General features: G+C 40.8%; 1 protein-coding gene across 2 annotated transcripts in view; it reads right to left on the bottom strand.

Annotated features, from left to right (window-relative positions):
* Window positions 1-4,904: 4,904 nt before the first annotated feature.
* DCLK3 (doublecortin like kinase 3) overlaps window positions 4,905-19,291 on the bottom strand; it is a 29,023-nt gene continuing 14,636 nt past the window's right edge. For both annotated transcript variants that reach the window (XM_065628352.1, XM_065628353.1), the window contains exons 2-5: window positions 16,540-18,428; window positions 9,010-9,142; window positions 7,932-8,099; window positions 4,905-7,067 (exon numbers count right to left, since the gene is read on the bottom strand). In XM_065628352.1, coding sequence (XP_065484424.1) covers window positions 6,871-7,067; window positions 7,932-8,099; window positions 9,010-9,142; window positions 16,540-18,428 — 2,387 coding nt within the window. In that variant the 3' untranslated portion in view covers window positions 4,905-6,870. The remainder of the gene's footprint in view (window positions 7,068-7,931; window positions 8,100-9,009; window positions 9,143-16,539; window positions 18,429-19,291) is intronic.

The raw sequence follows: 19,291 nt of genomic DNA, 5'->3' as shown, positions 1-19,291 counted from the left end.
TCTCTAGCACAAGAGTCCACCCTGGATGCTGCCACACAGAAGGTATTTTAAATAGTCTTTGTAGAACGCCTTTTTCTTCAAGTTCATAGTACTGGTCTAAGTAAAGTACTTAAAATCTTCATATAAAGTGCTCAATTCTCAGAATTTCTCCAGCAGCAATGTCACAAGCTTTAAAAGTTTACATGTGCTGCAGCCACATCTGAAGTAATGAGGCTGGTGCAAAGGGGGAGGAGAGACCCAAACTGGAAAGTGCTTGTAGCTTACAGACAGCACCAAAATGAGGTGTAGGCAGCGAAGAAAGATGAAACATGCACTTAAGCATAGATATCAATCCCACTGTAGGTTTGATCAGCTCCAGCCACTGTTAAAACCTGAGAAAATGACAGTAAGTCTACTGGAGAACAGTCCTGAGGATGTCAAAACTTCTTCCCATCTCCCAGGTATTTTCCAGCTGAAGGCATGAGCCAGCCCCATCACATCTCTAGAGAAATGAGGGTGGAGAGAACAACCTTCAGGTTCAGAAAGAGAAAGGGAATAACCTGGTCTCCAAAGCCATTCTGTCCATGAGCAGAGGCAGTGAACTAAGGATTTGGCAAGAGAGATATTAGGAAACACTTTCTGACAGTAAGAAGAGCAAAATAATATTACAGATTGCCTGAAAAGTATATGAGATCTTTTTCTTCAAGCTTTTAAAGAACAGACTAGACAGTGTCCATCAGGAATGCCACAGGCATCTTACCTTGGAAGAAGATGGAGTAGTGACCTCCTGAAATGCCTTTCAGTCCTCTGGAGAGTCATAAAAAATATATAGGGGAGACCACAGCAGATCAGCAAGCTCCTGTACTCGACACTGGCAAGAGCGCACCTTGAACACTGTTCAGTTTTGGGCCCCTCACTACAAGACACTGAGGTGCTGGAGAGAGTTCAGAGAAGGGCGATGAAGCTGGTGAGGGGCCTGGAGCACAAGTCTGATGAGGAGCAGCTGAGGGAACTGGGGCTGTTCAGCCTGGAGAAAAGGAGGCTGAGGGGAGACCTTATCGCTGTCTGCAACTACCTGAAAGGAGGTTGTAGCATGGAGGGTGTTGGCCTCTTCTCCCAAGTAGCAAGTGATAGGACAAGAGGAAATGTCCTCAAGTTGCGTCAGGGGAGGTTTAGATTGGACGTCAGGTCTCTTGCTTGTGACTTTTTTCCTCTTCTCCACACATTTCAGTAGACAGCCTGGACCTGCAGCACACGGCCTCACAGCTCATGGTGCTGCTTTGCATGGTGTGCAGCCTGGGCTGTCCCAGACAGAAGACATTCTTCTTTTGAATACCATGTACTGGCACTTCAGCTACCATCCAACACCACAGTCAGAAATGTCTGTGTTGGTGCATGTCAGCCTCAAGCAGGTTACATGCTGGCCTCCTGCAAGACGTGAAGGGAAGGTGTCATTCTCTAGCAAAACAAAAGTCCAGGTGAGAGAGTCTGAACCTGTGCTCATGCACAGAGCAGCCTCCCTCAGTCCCTTGATGCACTCCTTGCTGTTGCAAGGGTAGTTGCATCTCTCCCATTGAAACAAACCCAATTACAGACGCTGACTTTTTAACTCCAGGTTAATTCAAGTCTCTTTGAAGATATCTTGCAGCTATGACAAAATAGTTCTGTCTTTCTGGCTGTTTTTCAAACCCCACTGACAGCCACCCTTGCCTTTCCCTGACTGAGGATTTCCTTTTGCGCTGTTTTTCCCCACCACATAACTCCCATCCCCAGGCTAACCTTTTTTAAACGGAACTTACTTGGGGGAATCTACCCAATTAGATATTTAAGTCAATTAGTCTGACTGACAGCAGGATTACATCCAGCATATTCTTAATTGTGAATGCAAACACTCAGCTGGAATAAACACCTGCCTCATAAGGACTTCCTGAGACTTAATTAGTTAATGTTTGTGAAGAGCTTTGAACACATGAAGCTCTGCACAAGCACCAAGTCCTATTTTCACTGTTGCTAGTAGCAGAGGCTTCAAAGTTGGACACAGCAAGAGCAAGAGGGAAGGATTTCAAGGACAGAAGGCGACCCTGGCCCAAGGCTGCTGGGGCCCGCAGCTGCAGGAGTGAGAAGACAGACTGATGTCAGGCAGGGCTTTGCTCTTATGTAACTTCGGTGCTGTTCTGAGCTCATGAAGCTTCTCTCATTCATCAGCAGGATGGCATCAGCCTCTGGCCTCCAGATCTCCGCATCAGCCCTTTTCCTCGCACCAGAGGCAGCCTGGGATCAGCTCGGCTGGCAGGGCAGTAGATCCTGGATCCCAGCTGTACTGCACTCCATGCTCCAGCCAGGACAGAAGAATGCACGCTCAGGAACATAAAAAGCATTTTTCCATATGTCGCTTAAATTAAGAGAAATCTAGGCGACAGAAAGAATGATAGGAAGAAGATTTCAAACTGATACTTACTTGTCTCTGGGAAGACCAGTTTATATAAGCACAGCAAATTTACTGTATTCTCAGGAAGACTGAATACCACCCCAAATCTGGATCCTTGCAGAAAAGCAAGCAGTCAACTCCAGAAACTTCACTTTTCACGGAGGACCACAACCCAAAAGGCCCAAGCCCAGAGGATAACATACCACTGTCCCTCTTTCACCCTACAGCAAAAACTTGCAGTAACAGAGCTATGGGAAATGCACCTATAATGCCAGTCAGAACAGAGATGGCAGATTTAACAGAGTTTCAGTTCAGCTATTCCACAGAGTAGCTAAACAAATCTTTGATGAATAAGGGTCCCAGAATAAAAAAGTCAGAGTGTCCGTGTCCCAGAGGAAACAGGGTCTCTGTTGTACTGCCAAGTTTCAATCACGAGCCTCTTGGGCGCACACTTTTAAATATTAGGTGACTAAAGATACAAGCAAGGACCAAATTCCCCTTGTTCCTTTTAAGGCAGTTAAGCACTATGCAATGTGAACTGCTAGTATCTTTCACACGCCTTCAGATGCCTAAATATTTTCAAAAATTTTTGCTCATTTCCTGCGTTTGCCCCACTTCTATTTCCCATTTCTAAGGCCAGCATGTTCTCAAGAAAAACATATTAATGTGAAGATTTCACCATCTTTCAGTAATGGGAGTCATTAGACTGCCATTACAGGTAGATGACAGTAGGACAGGTGATAGGTCATAGAAAATAGGTAGGTGAGGTCTAGGATCAATGGAATGTAATAGCATACACGAAAGTGAAGAAGTTGACCTTGGCAGACAAATGGAGAGGGACATCCAGGGACCGCTTTATCTTTAGACAGTGGAAACTGTACCACTGGAGAGAGTTACTACTTAGTTTGTCAGTCACAGGCAGTCACTAAAAGCCTGGACTTAACATTCTGAAACTCCTAACAAAGTCAATGAAAGTTTGATGCACAAAGCTGGTAACATTGGCTTCCAAGGATGCTCAAAATACTTCATAGGACTCTTTGATCTCTGGGAGTTAGCACAACCTTACACAGACCCCAACTATCCCGCAGTGACCACTTTTTTCACTACTGTAGTTGAAAGCCTTGACTGATTTTAAATGCTGACCCAGTAATAAATAATTTAGGCGGAAAAAAAAGGCAACTCTATGAGGCATGTGTCACTAGGAAATGAAATATTGTCAACCCAATTCTATGCTTGGATCTTGGTGCCTCAGAAGTCAGACAAGTCTTACAGTTAGGGCATGAAAATACAAGAGTGTGCTTAAAAACTGCAACCAACTAGACAATAGCCAAGTCTATGGTTAAAGATGACACAGAGTCATAGTCTCTGGTTTCTAAAGAGAGAAAAATTTTTGAATAGTCAATGCCAGATAGTAATGAAATAACTCTGAAATAACTAGAACTCAGTCAGGATCTCTAGTTGTGAGACAAGGATTGACCAACACCTTTAATAGGCATGAAAGGCTTCCTACTCAGCTGATTTGCAAAAGCTTCCAGAAAACAAATTGGTTCTTCCCTTCTGTTGCCTGACATCTAGCAAATCCTCTGTAAGTGCATCTTATTATTGAGGTCTGCAGTATGAATTCATATAATATTTTGCACTTAGCTTTTGGGGGTATTTTTGTTTTTCTTGGTGGTGCATTCTGACTTTCTTCCTTGCTAGTATGTAAAGAGTTAGGGACACCATAGCCTGTTTTATTTTCAGTGGAGTATAAGTTCATGAGAGTATAATCACAAAGATTTAAAGAAGGGCAAGGAGGGCTATTTCTTCCTCCTAACAAATCAGAAAGAACTTTCTTTCTGCGAGACTTTAACCTTCCCCAGCCTTGAGCTTCTTCAGATTTCCTATAGACAAAGGAACCAATCAAGAAAGGAAAGCATAAGGGGAAGATGACTCCAGAATCCAAGGAGACAGTAATTATTAGAAAAAAGAAAGAAAAGGCGAAGGGCAAAGGGAAGAGTCAAAAACCCTGAGAAGCACCTGGAAGCTTTTTCAGCCTCCAACCTGAAGAAGGAGGGCCTAATGCCACATGTTTATTAGCAACATCAGCAAACCTGTCCCTCAGCACTGCCACAGTGGTATCTGTACTTACAGATGCAATGCGGTAACAGCACAGTCCATGTTTAGCCTGTCTGGGACCCAGAGAACTTGAGAAAAAAAAAAATAATTACTTTTATATTCATTGCAAGCAAATTCTCCACCTTCTGCACTATAAATAAGGCTGTAGGCAGGTTCTTAAAGGTGAAAAAGGAAACTCATAACACAGACCCCAAGCTGTCAGATTCATTGCTGATAAAAGTATTCTTTTTGTCGCTTCAAGCTTTATTCCTAAATGACTATATTAAAAATAAGATAATTACAAAATATAATATCGCAAGTCAGAAGCTATTTTTCCACAGTTTCCTATTGAAAATAGACTTAAATTAACATAGGAGAATTTATTACTATTAGTCAAAGACCACATAATGCATTTAAAATATGAGGTTACACATACCCTTAACTCAGGAAAGCACTTAAATCCATTCTTGTTTTCAGGAAAAGGGAAAGTTTTCCTGACTCAGGGCTTCTAAAGCAGAGGTATCACATATCGTACAAATACTACTTGGGCATACAGTAAAAATTTGACTTGTTTGTTTCACAAATTCTTGAACACCACAGCAAGTCTTATTCCAGTATGTATTAAAAATAAACCAGTTTAATTGAAAGTGCAATTCTCCTTTAAGAGTCAAGTTGTCTCTACTTTCATACATCATTCTTGCAGCAAAACTGTCACAAGTTGAAACAGAAACATGATGACAGTACCCCACACTTTTTGGTAATTCATAAAGTTCACACAAAATATTAGCACTCACCAAAAATAATATTCTGGTTGATACAGTTATGAAAGTGTTCTACTGGTTCTGAAACGCTTCAGACGTTTCTCATGAAATACACAGAGCAGCAGCTCTGCAACTGTAAAACACCCTCATTAATTTCTACAAGCTATGAATTCAATGCTAATACCACAGATATTTTAACATCAATATGATTTGCTAGCACATGGAACTTGTGGACAAAGCACTCTAAAATGGACAACTCAAGTGCTTTTTGGATTTCATTAGTTAACCAAGAATTCTGAGGTTCAAAAGCTGTTCTAGGTCACAGCCCTTCTCAGGACCGTATTTTTTTCCCAGCAGGATTTCTTTAAAACTGCATCAAATCAAATTACAAAAAACACAGGCGATGAAGCATCTGACACTTCCCCTGGGAGACCCTTCCACAGCCAACAAGTTGTTGTTTTTCCCCAAGTTGAATTCTAATGTAATTTCATCCTGTTGCTCATTCTCATGGAAGCAAGGAGAGTGAGTCTCCAGGGAAGGCAACAGGGAGGAAAAAATTGATAGACTACACTGAAAAAGTGTATAAAAGCAATCCAGCTGTGAAATGTGTTGATGAAAGGGGAACCATGAAGGTAAGGGTTAACTTAAGTCACAAAAGCAGCTTCCCAGCTTTCTCTTCTCCATCAGCATGGAAGAGACACAAGTGCCATGGATGTCTCCTAAGGAAAAAATAAGTATGCAAAAGCACTTGGGTTATCATTCCATAAATCCACCTTTAGGAAAAGAACCAAAGTTCCCTTACAATTGCTTAACTTCCTATGTCCCAGAGTAGGATAAAAAGCACTTTGAAAGTTATTATTACAGTCTCAAAAAGGTATGAGCCATGATACCTTCCCTCTTCTCATAAACAAATGAAGCTACCATATTACACAGTACCACCGTCATTTAACAGAAACATTGTACAGTCTATTGCCCTGTCCCTGAGAACATCCAATGAAAATTGTTGGCAAGGAAGATATCATAAAACATCTGATTTAGTCGATAAAGATTTTTCTTCCCTCACAACTTAATAAATAGTATGTTGCTGCTTATTTAACATATCCTACAGCTAAAGAATGTATTTACTTCTTTTAATTTCTTCACCTTCTCCATTGCTAGCAGGAATTGGTGAAAAGATAGTTTAGAGATTTAGTGCAGGATGTGTACGCAGACAGCTATTTTGAATACATTATAAACACAAATTATAAACAGAACTCCTGGAAGATACGACACAAAAAAAGACAAGAAAAGAGTCATCTCTAGTGTCAGCCACAGAAGCAAATATTTGTCATCTAAAACAGATATACATTTTGTAATGTAAAAGCCAAAATCAGTAAAGAAAAATAATATATATCCTCCAGGAAATATCTAGTCCCCACTGCTGTCAGAGAGACTTCCACATAACATCAGAGAGAGGTGGATGCAAATTTGATCTCTGTCCTTCTTCAGAATCTCAGAATAACAACAAAAAAAAGGCATGGTTATACACTAAAGGCCTAATTAATTTAGAAAACTTAAATAATTTGTTAATCAATAAAAAGACGACTAAATGAGCTTGAAGACATTTCACGTGTCCTCATCTGTAACTTCCTTTCGGCGCTGGGCCCGGAAATGGCGCTCAATATTTATTGTTACTTCCCTCTGCAAATTCCTGCTGTTCGTTTTTCCAGCTGTTCTGATCCAAGGGTGCTGAAGTACTTGCCGTGCCGTGTAGCGCTTCTGGGGATCCACTATCAACAGCCTGGTTATGAGGTCTTTTGCTGCTATTATGATAGAAAGAAAAGGAGAGTGATGAAAAGAACAGTGGCATGATGATGCTGACAGTTATATCTACACAAAACATTCTTCTTTTTTTCTTATTAGTTTTACCATAATGACTTCTGTGACTATCCCCAGGAGCTATTCTAACAACTGGATTTAGAACCGGCGACAGGAGATGTTAAATCTCCAGCATGCCTTTTACTGATATCATTCTCCCTTTCAGAAAGGGAGGAGAAAGTGAAGGGAATTTAATCTTGAAAGCACGCTGAAGGCATCAGGCTAGGTGCTCAGATTCATGGGAATTAGCATTGAGTATGTTGTCCCTCAAGGAGAATAAAAGTCACAGAAGGCTGTTAAGCACGTTTTTTTTAAAGACTGTACAGGGAGAGAGGGGTTTTAGGGTTTCGAGTGCACAGCAGGTGCTGTACTAGCCTGTGAGAAGGAAAAAACTACTACATGCAGACCCCATTGATCTCAACAGAAAATCCACACTGCGTTCTGCAGAGCAAGGATTTCATTCTCAGCTTTTGAGAGTTCTGTGTACATATTCACAATCTAACATAACCCCGGAGGTTATTTGGGTACCTTCTTCTACAGAGACAGTTCCTATAAGCAAGGTGAGGAAAATCCTTGCTCTTGCCTCAGAAAGGGAGCAATCCATTGAATTAATTAGACCTAATATTCAGATTCACAGCCATCGATACTACCAGAGGACTAAATTCACATTTAAAGCAAACACAGAACTACACAAAAAAAGACCTGTACGACACACCCGAGTTCATTGAGCTCACTGTCCTGAACAAAAGGGGAGTTCTTCCCACTCCAGTCAGTCACTTCTCAGATCTGCTGTACATGCTGAATCTTACCTGCAGAAATATTGTCCCAGTATGGGGAAAGGAACTCATAGTGACCCAGCTGTATGATCTGAAACAGCTCTTCTTGATCACGTTCCTGACTGCGAAAAGGGGGAAACCCGCAGAGCAGAATGTAAAGGATCACACCAGCTGCCCACATATCTACTTCGAGCCCATAGCCTAAGGAAGAAAAGACAAACCAAAAGCCCTGTTTTAGAAAGAAAACTCTCAACTGGTAGGGAACTATTTGTTTTTCATTCTCTTTTCCAAGAAACACAGAAGCTCTGCTCAGTTTCTCAAACAGATGAGGTCAGCAGAAAAATAAGTGGCTGGTACACAGAGCTGAGCTGCTCTGCCTGTTAATAACTACAGCTCTCACTAAGTGCCTCTCTTCTTCATGTTTCACAAACACTGGCTCACAAGGCCAGTGTCAACTGCAGACTAATTGAGAAAACACAGAATATATTTCTAAAATAGTCCTCCCTAGATTCCCTTCAAAAAAGCACTAAGAATGTGCCAAGTTTCCTTTGAAATGGGATATAACTGGAGATGTGCAACCCAGCTCCACAGAACGAAACCCAGAAATAGCTTTGCTTGAGTCATCAACAAAATTAATTCCTTTCTAGGTCTGAACCTTTTCAGAGATGAAATCTCCAAGATGTCTTCTGACATATAATGAGCCAAAACACGTTATACAAGTTTAACATAGATGTTCACAATGTTTTTGCATCACTACAGGCCTTGGGAAGTTGTTTGGGTTACAGTCATGAAACGGAGCTGACTACCCTCAGGTTGTAACATGAACTTTTGTCCATTTACCCACTTCGGCAATTATTATCTATGATATTTCATGGCTTGCCTGCTTGGAAACCAGTGTTATATTACCATAGACATTAATAATGCAAACATGACTGATGTTGTGTTTGTCAAAAGCTAAAACGTTTATTTTCCTTTCACAGATTACACTGCTAGCCAACCTCCTACCCTGCAAAGACATATAAGTAGGTTGAAACGTTCTGGAATATTTCCATTATTAGAAAGTTCAGAGTAATTGTATGATTTATGACAAATTATAAATATATACACTCACCCTTCTCAGCAAGTATTTCAGGGGCAACATACGTTGGTGTTCCACACACAGTAAATATGGGTTTTGTAACCTGCTTTGCAAGGCCAAAATCTGCTAGTTTCAATGTAGTAGATTTATCTGCATTATGCTGAACCTATACCAAATGAAAGATACATATATTTAGTCCAGATGCATTTTAAGACAGAAAAAGATAAAGGAAGAAGTTACTAATAAACAGAAAGAAGTTGTAATAACAGTGCTTTCAAGTAAAGCAACATGAAATGGAAACAGTATTCAGAAAGTGGTTTTTTTCCTCCATATACTAAGCAATAATGGAAAAAGAAAACTATACTCTACAAACTCTGGCACACTGTACTATCCAAGAAATTAAAAGAAGCCAAAAAAACCCCAAGAATCAGTTAAGCATTGCTATTTCCTCTTGGGGAAGTAAACTCTTCCTTTCCCATGGGAAAGCAAAGAAGAATGCTGTGGGTGTCGTTATGCTTAAATGCAATATTCCGAGGTAAGCTACTGACTTTACAGTGTCACTTGAAAAGCACATCTCCATCATACTGGTCTAACAACAAAACAACCAAACAAAAGCTTTACTTTCTTTGCAAATTACTCTGCTACTGCACATGCTGCCCTGAAAATAAATGAGTCACAGTCATCATATAGTAAGAGTTGGAAAAATGGATCCATGCAGAATGTCCTCCTAAATGGGTCAGCAGCTCCCATCTCTTATATCCACCTGGAAAGTAATCAAAATACGTCTTCCCATTTAAATTTTGTATGCATGGGTCTTTAGCATCCATTTGTACCACAGTTAATGAAACATTATTTTAAGAAACAAAATATGTCAATTACATAGACAGTGAAACTGAGCGCACCCTCAGCAAGTTTGCTGGTGACACCAAGCTGAGTGGTGCAGTTGACACACCTGAGTGATGAGATGCCATCCAGAGGGACCTGGAGAAGCTCAGGAAGTGGGCCCATGTGAACCTCATGAGGTTCAACAAGGCCAAGGGCAAGGTCCTACATCTGGGTCAGGGCAACCCCAGTATCAATACAGGCTGGGGGATGAAGGGATTGAGAGCAGCCCTGAGGAAAAGGACTTGGGGGTGCTGGTGGATGAAAGACTGGACATGAGCCAGCAATGTGCACTTGTAGCTCAGAAGGCCAATCGTATCCTGGGCTGCACCAAAAGGATCGTGGCCAGCAGGTCGAAGGAGGTGATTCTGCCCCTCTGCTCTGCTGAGACCCCAGCTGGAGTCCTGTGTCCAGCTCTGGAACCCTCAGTGCAGGAAAGACATGGACCTGTTGGAGAGGGGCCAGAGGAGGCCACCAATATGTTCAGAGGGCTGGAAGAGTTGGGGTTGTTCAGCCTGGAGAAGAGAAGGCTCTGGGGAGACCTTATTGTGGCCATTCAGTACTTAAAAGGAGCCTATAAGAAAGATGGGGACAGACTTTTCAGCGGGGCCTGCTGCGACAGGACAAGGGGTAACGGTTTTAAACTAAAGAAAGGGAGATCCAGACTAGATATCTGGAAGAAATTTTTTTATTATGAAGGTGGTGAAACACTGGCACAGGTTGCCCAGACAGGTGGTAGCTATCTAGCTGAAGATGTCCCTGCTCATTGCTGGGGGAGCTGGACTAAGTGACTTTTAAGGCCCCTTCCAACCCAAACTGTTCTGTGATTCAAAGGCCAAGTCGCAAAGAATGTAGCAGTACAATTAAATGGAGCAGTATTCTTAATACCGATGACTGATATTCAAATATTCTTTAAGAAGTAAAAAAGGTCATGAATTTGCTTTAAATGAAAAATGGTCTGTCTCTAGAACATGAGGAACAGATCAGCAGTTCAAAAGTCTACAAGAAAGTCAAGGAAATCTGGACATCAGTTTTGAATGAACAAACTAGAGTACAATGCAACAGGTATATACCATGCTTTAACACTTTGCCATCAGACAGTGCTTAAGAAAGCCAAAAATTCAGAATAGTCCCTATCACAAGACAACTAAAGGCACAGATGAGACAAAATCCTGTATTACTAGCTGACTAATGCCCATTTATCATCCTTATACAAACTTTAAGTGCTCATCCAATTTTGATTAAGCAAAAAGTTTTGGGGTTTTTTTGTGGTGGTGTTTTCTGGTTATTGTTTTTTTGGGTTTTTTTCCCAGAAAAAAATATTACATTACAAAATAATACATTATGGCCTACTAATCCCTTTTAGTCTTCTTCACAGAAAATATAAGCACTCTTCCAGTTTAGATTAAGCAAATCATTTGGGCTTTTTTTCTGTTTTTCTAAGAAAAAATATTTTTCAGTATGAAACTGAAAATAAAGTTTACTACAACCATTCAGTCAAAACTTCTGCAGGAGAAAGGTAAATGCGATAGCCATTTTCTCAGTTATATTAGTAAACTTCATGATGACATTTGTTATGATGCACTGTGGACACAACACCCGGAAAAAAAAAAAAAAAAAACAAAACACAACCAAAACAAAAACACCCCACCAACAACAGAAAAACAACAACAACAAAACCCAACAACAACAAAAAAACCACACCACCACCATTTCAAAGGTAACAGTTACTTTCTAGAGCAGCATATCTATCTACAGGATTTATACTCTAATAATAAAGGTAATAGTAGTAGAATGCTACAAAAACTCACGATTGAAATGCACAATTTTATATGCACTATGAAAACTGGAGCACCAATATATATTCCTATTCTATAAATAAAGCTTTTAAAATTATATAAGAAAATTATGTCACATGGAATTTCAGTTAAGATCCTGCATGCTACTGGACTAAGGCAAATAATACTGAAATGTTTATATAATTTTTTAGAAACCATCAGGGAGGTGGGGAGGGCAGAGAACACGCTGGTCTTAATCCCAGTCCCAAAACCAGCAGGAAATGTCTTGCTCTGTAAAATACACTGTTGTACTTTTTTCTTTTATCAGGATGCCCAACTCCCAATCTCTCATCACGGCACCAGGTGGCAACACTACACCATCTGTTCTTCCAGGACAAAACCACTGAGCTTTCATTTTCCTTAACAACCGAACAGGTAGGAACAGCATGCACCGTGGGTATATTTTCACAGGTTTATGACAATCATTTCAAAGACAGCACATAACCTGTCAGCACGCCTGAAAAACCTCAGCATCTTCACTAACACTATGCTCAGAACGACTCAAAAGTCAGCTGGGAAAGGGTGAGCATTCCCTTCATCCCCAACTTTGTTACTCTCCAGTCTGCCCTTCCATCACTTGGCATCACCTTGAGCATGCAAATATGCTTAACTGTAAAAACAAAAGCTTCTCGGGTTGCTTTTACTCCTTCCTGAGGCCAGACTGCTTACTCATAGCAGTATCAGAGAAAAGTGCAACCTGCTCAAGAGAATTCTAGCCTCTGACATCTACAGTAGTTGCCCTGTGAAATAGTGAGAACAAAGCAAAAATGGTAACATAAGATGAACTACCCTTACTGTGACACCCAAGAAACAGCTACTACTACTTCTGCATTCAAAATTACAACGAATGGTTCCAAAGGTCCATTTTAAAATGCTGCCTTGTCCTACCTGCCTATAGAGCTAACTGAGAAACAGAAGACCAGTATTTAGTACGCTTTCTATAGAAAACCAATTTAGGCGATAAAACTACTTGCATCCCTCAACAGCAAAGGAAGCCAGTATCTGTTAGTCTTGGACTAAAAGCAGTCAGAATTGCTCACTACTGTCAAATCCAGATGCCATAGCAAGATAGTAGAGTATTTTCTGAGGACTTCTAGCTACCCCAGGCATAAATCCAGGAGATTATAATACACTGTTGCAAAGCCAAAAGCCTCTTCAAAAAAGGGATTAATTTATCTTTTCCTTTTCTCCTGTCTGTTGATGACTCTCAGCTCTTCATGTCCTTGTTTGTTTTCATATCTACTTTGTGAAATCCATCAGGGTGATTAAGAAGATGATTTATAGCATTAATATTCCTCTGCATGCACATATATACAGTAGCACAGATTCTTCACCTGGATGTCATGAAAGCAAGACAGACCATTGGGCTTTTTCTGTATTAAAAATAGAGCTAAAGAAAAAGCACTGCTTACACATTTGAGTTTCAGACATCCCTTGCTTCTAACTAGAAGAATCTCTACGAAAAAAATCTTACAGAAAATTCCCTGTGTAGGTTCATCATACTGAAAGCTCCTGACAGGTTAAACAGGATTTTAACCCAAATGTGCTTGAAAACCTCTGACAGCGCTTTGTGTATATGTAAATACTGTCACAAAACCAAAATTAAATGAAAGAAATGCAACACTTGAACTTCTCATATATATATATGAAAACTTGAGAGCGAGGAGGCGGGGGGGGGAACCTCAAATGCATAAAAAGCCATAACTCTTCTATAAAGATGAGTGTTAAACAATTACCACATTAGCACATTTGAGAACTATACAAGGAGATGAGTTTATAACCACTAATACAAGCCAGCCCCCCAAAAAAGCAGGCAAGGATGTGACTTTTGATCTCTTGCAGCTACAACTTGGAAAAAAACCCACTACAATTTCAAATTAATTTCTGACCCACAAGTAAAGAAATGCTAGCACCTGTAGAATTAAACTGTCCCTTAGCTAAAAACTGTGCCAGTAAACTCTGCTCCTCCAGGTAGCATTAAATAAGTGACTGGTTTCTTTTGTGGGACCAAATATGGTGTAGCAAAGGTAGCAAAGATTTTCTTGCTGAACACCTAGTCCTGAATCAGGTGATTGTGTTAGCAGATGGGAGGGAGTCGGAGCAGCTGTCTTCACATCAGCTGTCAAACAGATTTTGTTTCTGTAGCACATGTCACCACCCTCCTGCCTCACAGCTACGCTAAAGCAGCCTGGTCATTGTGGGCACACGCAGTAGTAAAAGAGGGATGGGAAAAACAACAACAACCAAAAGGTAATGGCAGACTCTTACAGAAGTTTAGAACTAGAGGACAGTTCCATACAAGGAACAGTAATGCAGTGAACTAATAATTAAACCAGGTTTCCATCTCTTTCTCGTGTCAATAATTTTACAATTCACTACACATCAGAGTGTATTTCCACCTTTTCCTCTGTAGGGACAGAAAGGGTCTTCCTTCTTTCCCCAGCTGCTTGTTTTCCTGAAACTTACAGAAACTTTTTTCCCAGTTCACTGCTTCTCTGTCAGTTCTCATGGAAATTAGCCAGTATGTTCCAAAGTCATGAGGAACAGCATTACATTCTCACACAAAGGAGGTGTACAGTAGCTAAACACATTTCCTTAGTAAAACAGACCAAGGATTTTTTTCTCTTCCATTTCCCACTTGCTGGAAAGGGTTAAGGAAAAATAGTTGACAAAAATGAAGGACAAGATTCACCTGACCAAAAGGAGATCCCAAAGTAGCACAAACAAGTCAACAGCCCAAAAGTACATACCTAGTTGTGTCCTCTGTGTACGAAGAAAGTCAAGGGAAACCAATTCAGACTTAAACATCCACAGCGTAGGAATCAGAAGTGCAACAAGAGGTACCCCACAACCAAGGACATCCCTGCGAGATGCCAGCACTTCCAGCAATGTGCTTCCTCTCCAGAAGGCTGCCCCCAGTCCCTGACCCACCGACAGCAGATAAATCCATGAAATTTGCTTCAATACTGACTGTTGTTGTCCAGCACCAGCCTATGTTAACATCAGTGGCAGCCCTCCACCCTACTCTGCTGCTACTGCTCCAGCCACTCCGAGGGGTTAGAGGCGGCACATTAAAAGTCAGAAAAGCCAGAATCTTGGTTAAATGGCCTGTATTTATAGGGATGCTTATTAGATAGCAACATGAGCTATCCAACACTACCAAGAGCTTACAAAATCATTTGGCTTGTTGAACAGACTGACTTTTCAAAAGGATGCTGTATGGAAATGGTATCTAATATAGGTGTTCACAGCCAATTAGCAGCAAGGTGAAACTGGAACAGGCACAATTTTCTTTCCCACAGTGTTTCAGTAGCACTATTCTCGCTCATATGACAAAATACATACAGGCTGAGGGCCACTCTGTCCTTTAAAAATATTTGCTGACTATCAAAACGGGCAATGTGATTATTTCAGTGCTACACAACTTTGTCCAGCAATCTCTGTTCTGTAGTGCTGTGAACTAAATGTGAAAACAACCAGAACAGACTTGTATCGTGCCTCTCTTTGCTTACCTGCACCACTTTGATGATTACATATTATAGAGAGAAATTAAGCACCTGATCTCAGGTGTTTCACATGCACTAGCTTATTTTCAGAAAAGAGGAAGGAGCAGAGCCTGGTTCATAATGGAAAAATAGCTTCTGGAAAAAGCCCTGCAATTCTAAGTGATGTTTTGTTCTAATGGTAAAACGAGGCATGAAGGTGGGACCCAGATGCAAATTTCTTCCTGCAAACCAGCCACTTTCACTTACATGCCAAAGAATTTCATTGGACTAAGCAGGGTGCATGGCAGAACTTCATGTAGATGCTGCTGGTTAGTCAAAAGGTTTGGGAACGAACCTTTCAGGCCCAGCCTTGTTCAATCTCTGCATGTCATACAGGCTACACTGCTGCTTTTCTCCAGATATTCACACTGATTTATACCCAAAATTAACTCCCTTAAAGAACTGAGAGGCACATAGGACTAAATAATCTATTACCTTTTTTTTTCCTGGCTAACTATGACCTTCCACCAGCAGATCAAATTTGATTTCTTAGAGACTGGCAAATATTTGGTATCTATCAGGAAATTTGGAACCCTAGTAGAAGACTGTAACACAATTAGCAAGGAAGAGTTGCTTACTGTTCCTGTTCTACAATGGGTGTCTTGTCGAGTGTGAATACTGCAAACATTTCTATGCGTAGTCACACATGTGAGTAACTCTGTTGACTTCAATGCTGGATGCAAAGAATGCAGCCTGAGAAATGTATTGAAAATAACAACTTTTCACTTTGGCATGAAGTTAGTATCTGAGCTGACTTCAGTGCTGTATTTCACCAAAACACTCACATTTTACTGTCAGATTATTTCCATCAACTGCATTGTACTTCGGCTCTTACGAAAATAAATTGTCACAAGATAGAAATCACTACAGTAGAGGACTAGTGCAGTGGTCTGTAGGATGTGTGACTGCAGTGGACCAAAAGACCACCAAATAAATAAGCGAAATTAGCAATTTTAGTAACTTTTGGTCTGCACAGAAGATGCCTTATGATTCAGTGCATGCTTCATGCAAAAAAAAAATCATCCTTGCATACCTGAAACTCAGATGCCAAGTTACAGCCCGATTTCCAGAAAAATACAAATGCTCACTACCCCTGAAAGCCAGGTCATTTTTATTTGAATTTCTATCTGCAAGCACTGCTATCTGTAACGCAGAGCAATTGTACCTATTTTTCCAAACAGTTCTACCACAGCACATTATCTCTGCACAGTATTTGCTTAAAAATATTCGAAGATCCATAACTAAAAGAAAAATAAATTCAACTCCTGCACATACGCAGTATGTTTGCCAATACCTACCAAAAGATTCTCTGGTTTGAGGTCTCTGTGGACGATGTTCTTGCTGTGAATATAAACCAGTGCTTCACACAGGTCAGTGATCATGACAGCAGCATCATGCTCCGTGAACTTCACACTTTCTATGATTGCATCAAACAAGTCCCCTCCTGGAACATACTCCAGGATTAGGTAGATCTCAGCTTCTGTCTCATACACTTCAATTAAGCTTACTATGTTGGGATGAGAGAGACTCCTAATAATCAGAATTTCACTTTCCATCATGTCCTCTTTCCCTTTCAGCTTCGATTTGTCAACAATTTTCATGGCATAGATCTGATTGGAGTCACAGTGGCGACATTCCTTCACCACTGCAAAGTTCCCATCCCCAATAGTTCTGCCAATCTCATAGTGTTTTTCCACATCAGTTCTGCTTTTAATGGCATGCCTCCGGCTTGTGTTTTCCAATCCCTGAGCCTTGTTTTCTTCTTTATTGACTCTGCGCTCCCCCATTTTTTCTCGTCGCGTCACGTCACTCTCTCTATGCGCAATATTCCCCTCTCCTCTGGCACCTTCCTCTTTAGCCCTTTGTCCCTCTCTGCCCTCCCTATATGTCTTAGATGGTCTCTCAGCATCCCTTGGAGAGTCTTTCTTTAGCCAACCACTTTGGTTCATTATGCAGCTACTTCCATTCTCTTCCCTCACTTCATGAGTTAGCTGCAGCCCTTCTACAGTATTCTTCTTGATTTTCACTACTTCCTTCCCATGGTTTTCATGTTTCTCCACATCCCTTTCCTTCTCAATGCTCCTTTTTTGCTTCTCCAGCCCTTCATTATCATTCCTAGGCAGGGGCTTCCACGTCCTCCTACAGCCATTGTCTTTCCAACCAACTTCCTCACCTTCCAGACAAGCCTCTGAAGATTTTCGGCAATTCCTGATTTTTGCATTTCTTTCTACCTGGTACCTCTGACATGCACCTGTGTTCAGGTCTCTGTTCTCAAATGAGGCCTCAGCCCGCCTTTCCCTTTGTAACTTTTGCCTGGCCTGCCTTTCCTGCTCACACTTCTCACACCTCACCAACTCCTCTAAACTCTCTTCTAATCCCTCCTCAGGACTTTGTTCATGGTTAAGGTACCTCTCGCTTTCTCGGGTTTTTCTAGAAGGCTTTATTCCATGTTCACCATCCCGGCTCTCTCTAGTCCACTTTTTTTTGGTTCTCATTTTTTCCTCTGGCTTTGTCTTGGCTTGACTTTTCCCCTCATGTCCAGTTACCAGTTTGGGAGACATGCCATCACTGCAGTTCTTGGCAATTTCTGTCTCATCGAAGCCACTGTCCACTTTCAAAGCCTTGTCATACAGCCTGCTCTTCAGCTTTTGGGACTGCTCCTCATTCTGCTGAATAGCAGCACTGGCGGCATAGGGATTTTCAGGATAAAGTTCTTGTAACACCACTTCCAGGTTTTTCAAAGTAAGGGGCTCCCTCCCCATAGCTATGAATGCATCACCTTCCCTGAAGAAGTCAGAAACGCTTCGGATTTCTCTGCCTCTCAGATTGTAAAGCTTTCTCACACGGTCGTTCTTCCAGCGTGGAAAACCCAGAGCTTCTGAAATGTCAGCCAGCAGCTGTTCAAAGGTCTGGACGGATCTCCTGTTGAGAAGCAAGGTTATCCTTCTGAGTGTGTGTCCACCAGGTTTCACCACTGTAATAATCCTCGGCTTCACAGGACTGTGCTCTGAATGTATTGTGTGAAAACCATTCTGGGGATTACAACATGGGGGCCTACGACTGCTTTCACTCAAACAAGGTTTTCCAGCATTTCCACGACCAACAGGAGGACAAGTCCCATGTAGTTTCCTCTCTCTTACTTTTGAGCTTCCGTTGTGTGATGAATGGTCAAAGAAGCCTCGGCGCCCTAAAGCAAACAAAAAGCAGGCAGATTATCTCTTTTGCATCATCAGATCTTTTTGTGTAATAGTTTTCTACATATCAGCATATGTGACCTCAGAGGGTAAGGGTAGGTGCATTCAATGCTTATAAAAAACTTTAACTGACACTAAGGAATAACTCCACATACATGCAACTACAACCATTTTCAAGTTTGTGAGAAAACGTAAATGCACCTTGTGACAGAGAAATGTTATTAAAAAATAATAATATTGAAAACAAATAGATCTTTCTCCTAAATCCTCCCATCTTCCAGAAATCTTAATAAAATGAGGTTACTTGTGCCAAGATTGCATCCAGATTGTTTAGCATCCTCTTATGAATCCACCTACCATGAACTCACTCAGTTCCTTTCTGAACCCAATTACGATTTTGGCCTCTGTAAACTCTGTGACAGCAAGTTCCACAATTACATTGCACAAAGTAAAAGAAATTAATTACTTCTGGTTTAAAAATCCTAGAGATGGCTATGTGTATGCAACCTTATATTCTTATAATTATCTTCACTTTTCCTGGACCATACATTTAGTTTCTAGACTTCTACAACAAATTGAGTGAGATTCTTTTTAAAAAGTATTACTTGCTATAATTTTACAGCAATTTTATAGTACGTTTAATAGTAACATAAGTTAATTTTTTCCCTTAAAGAAAGGTCATCTTAGTTCTGTTTAATAATTGGAGTCCCAGTTTTCTGACATTTTGGTGTGACATTTTTCTTTTTAAAAATTATGTAAAAATCGCACAAACTCCTGAATATCCTCTAAGGACATGAACAATTTTCTGTACAATATTTCATCTTAGAACACTGACCAACAAGAAAACAGCACCACC

Source organism: Caloenas nicobarica, chromosome 2 (assembly GCF_036013445.1).
Source record: "Caloenas nicobarica isolate bCalNic1 chromosome 2, bCalNic1.hap1, whole genome shotgun sequence".
Lineage (NCBI taxonomy): Eukaryota > Metazoa > Chordata > Aves > Columbiformes > Columbidae > Caloenas > Caloenas nicobarica.
Note: the sequence above shows the minus strand (reverse complement) of the source record. Positions and strands in the feature narration are given on the sequence as shown.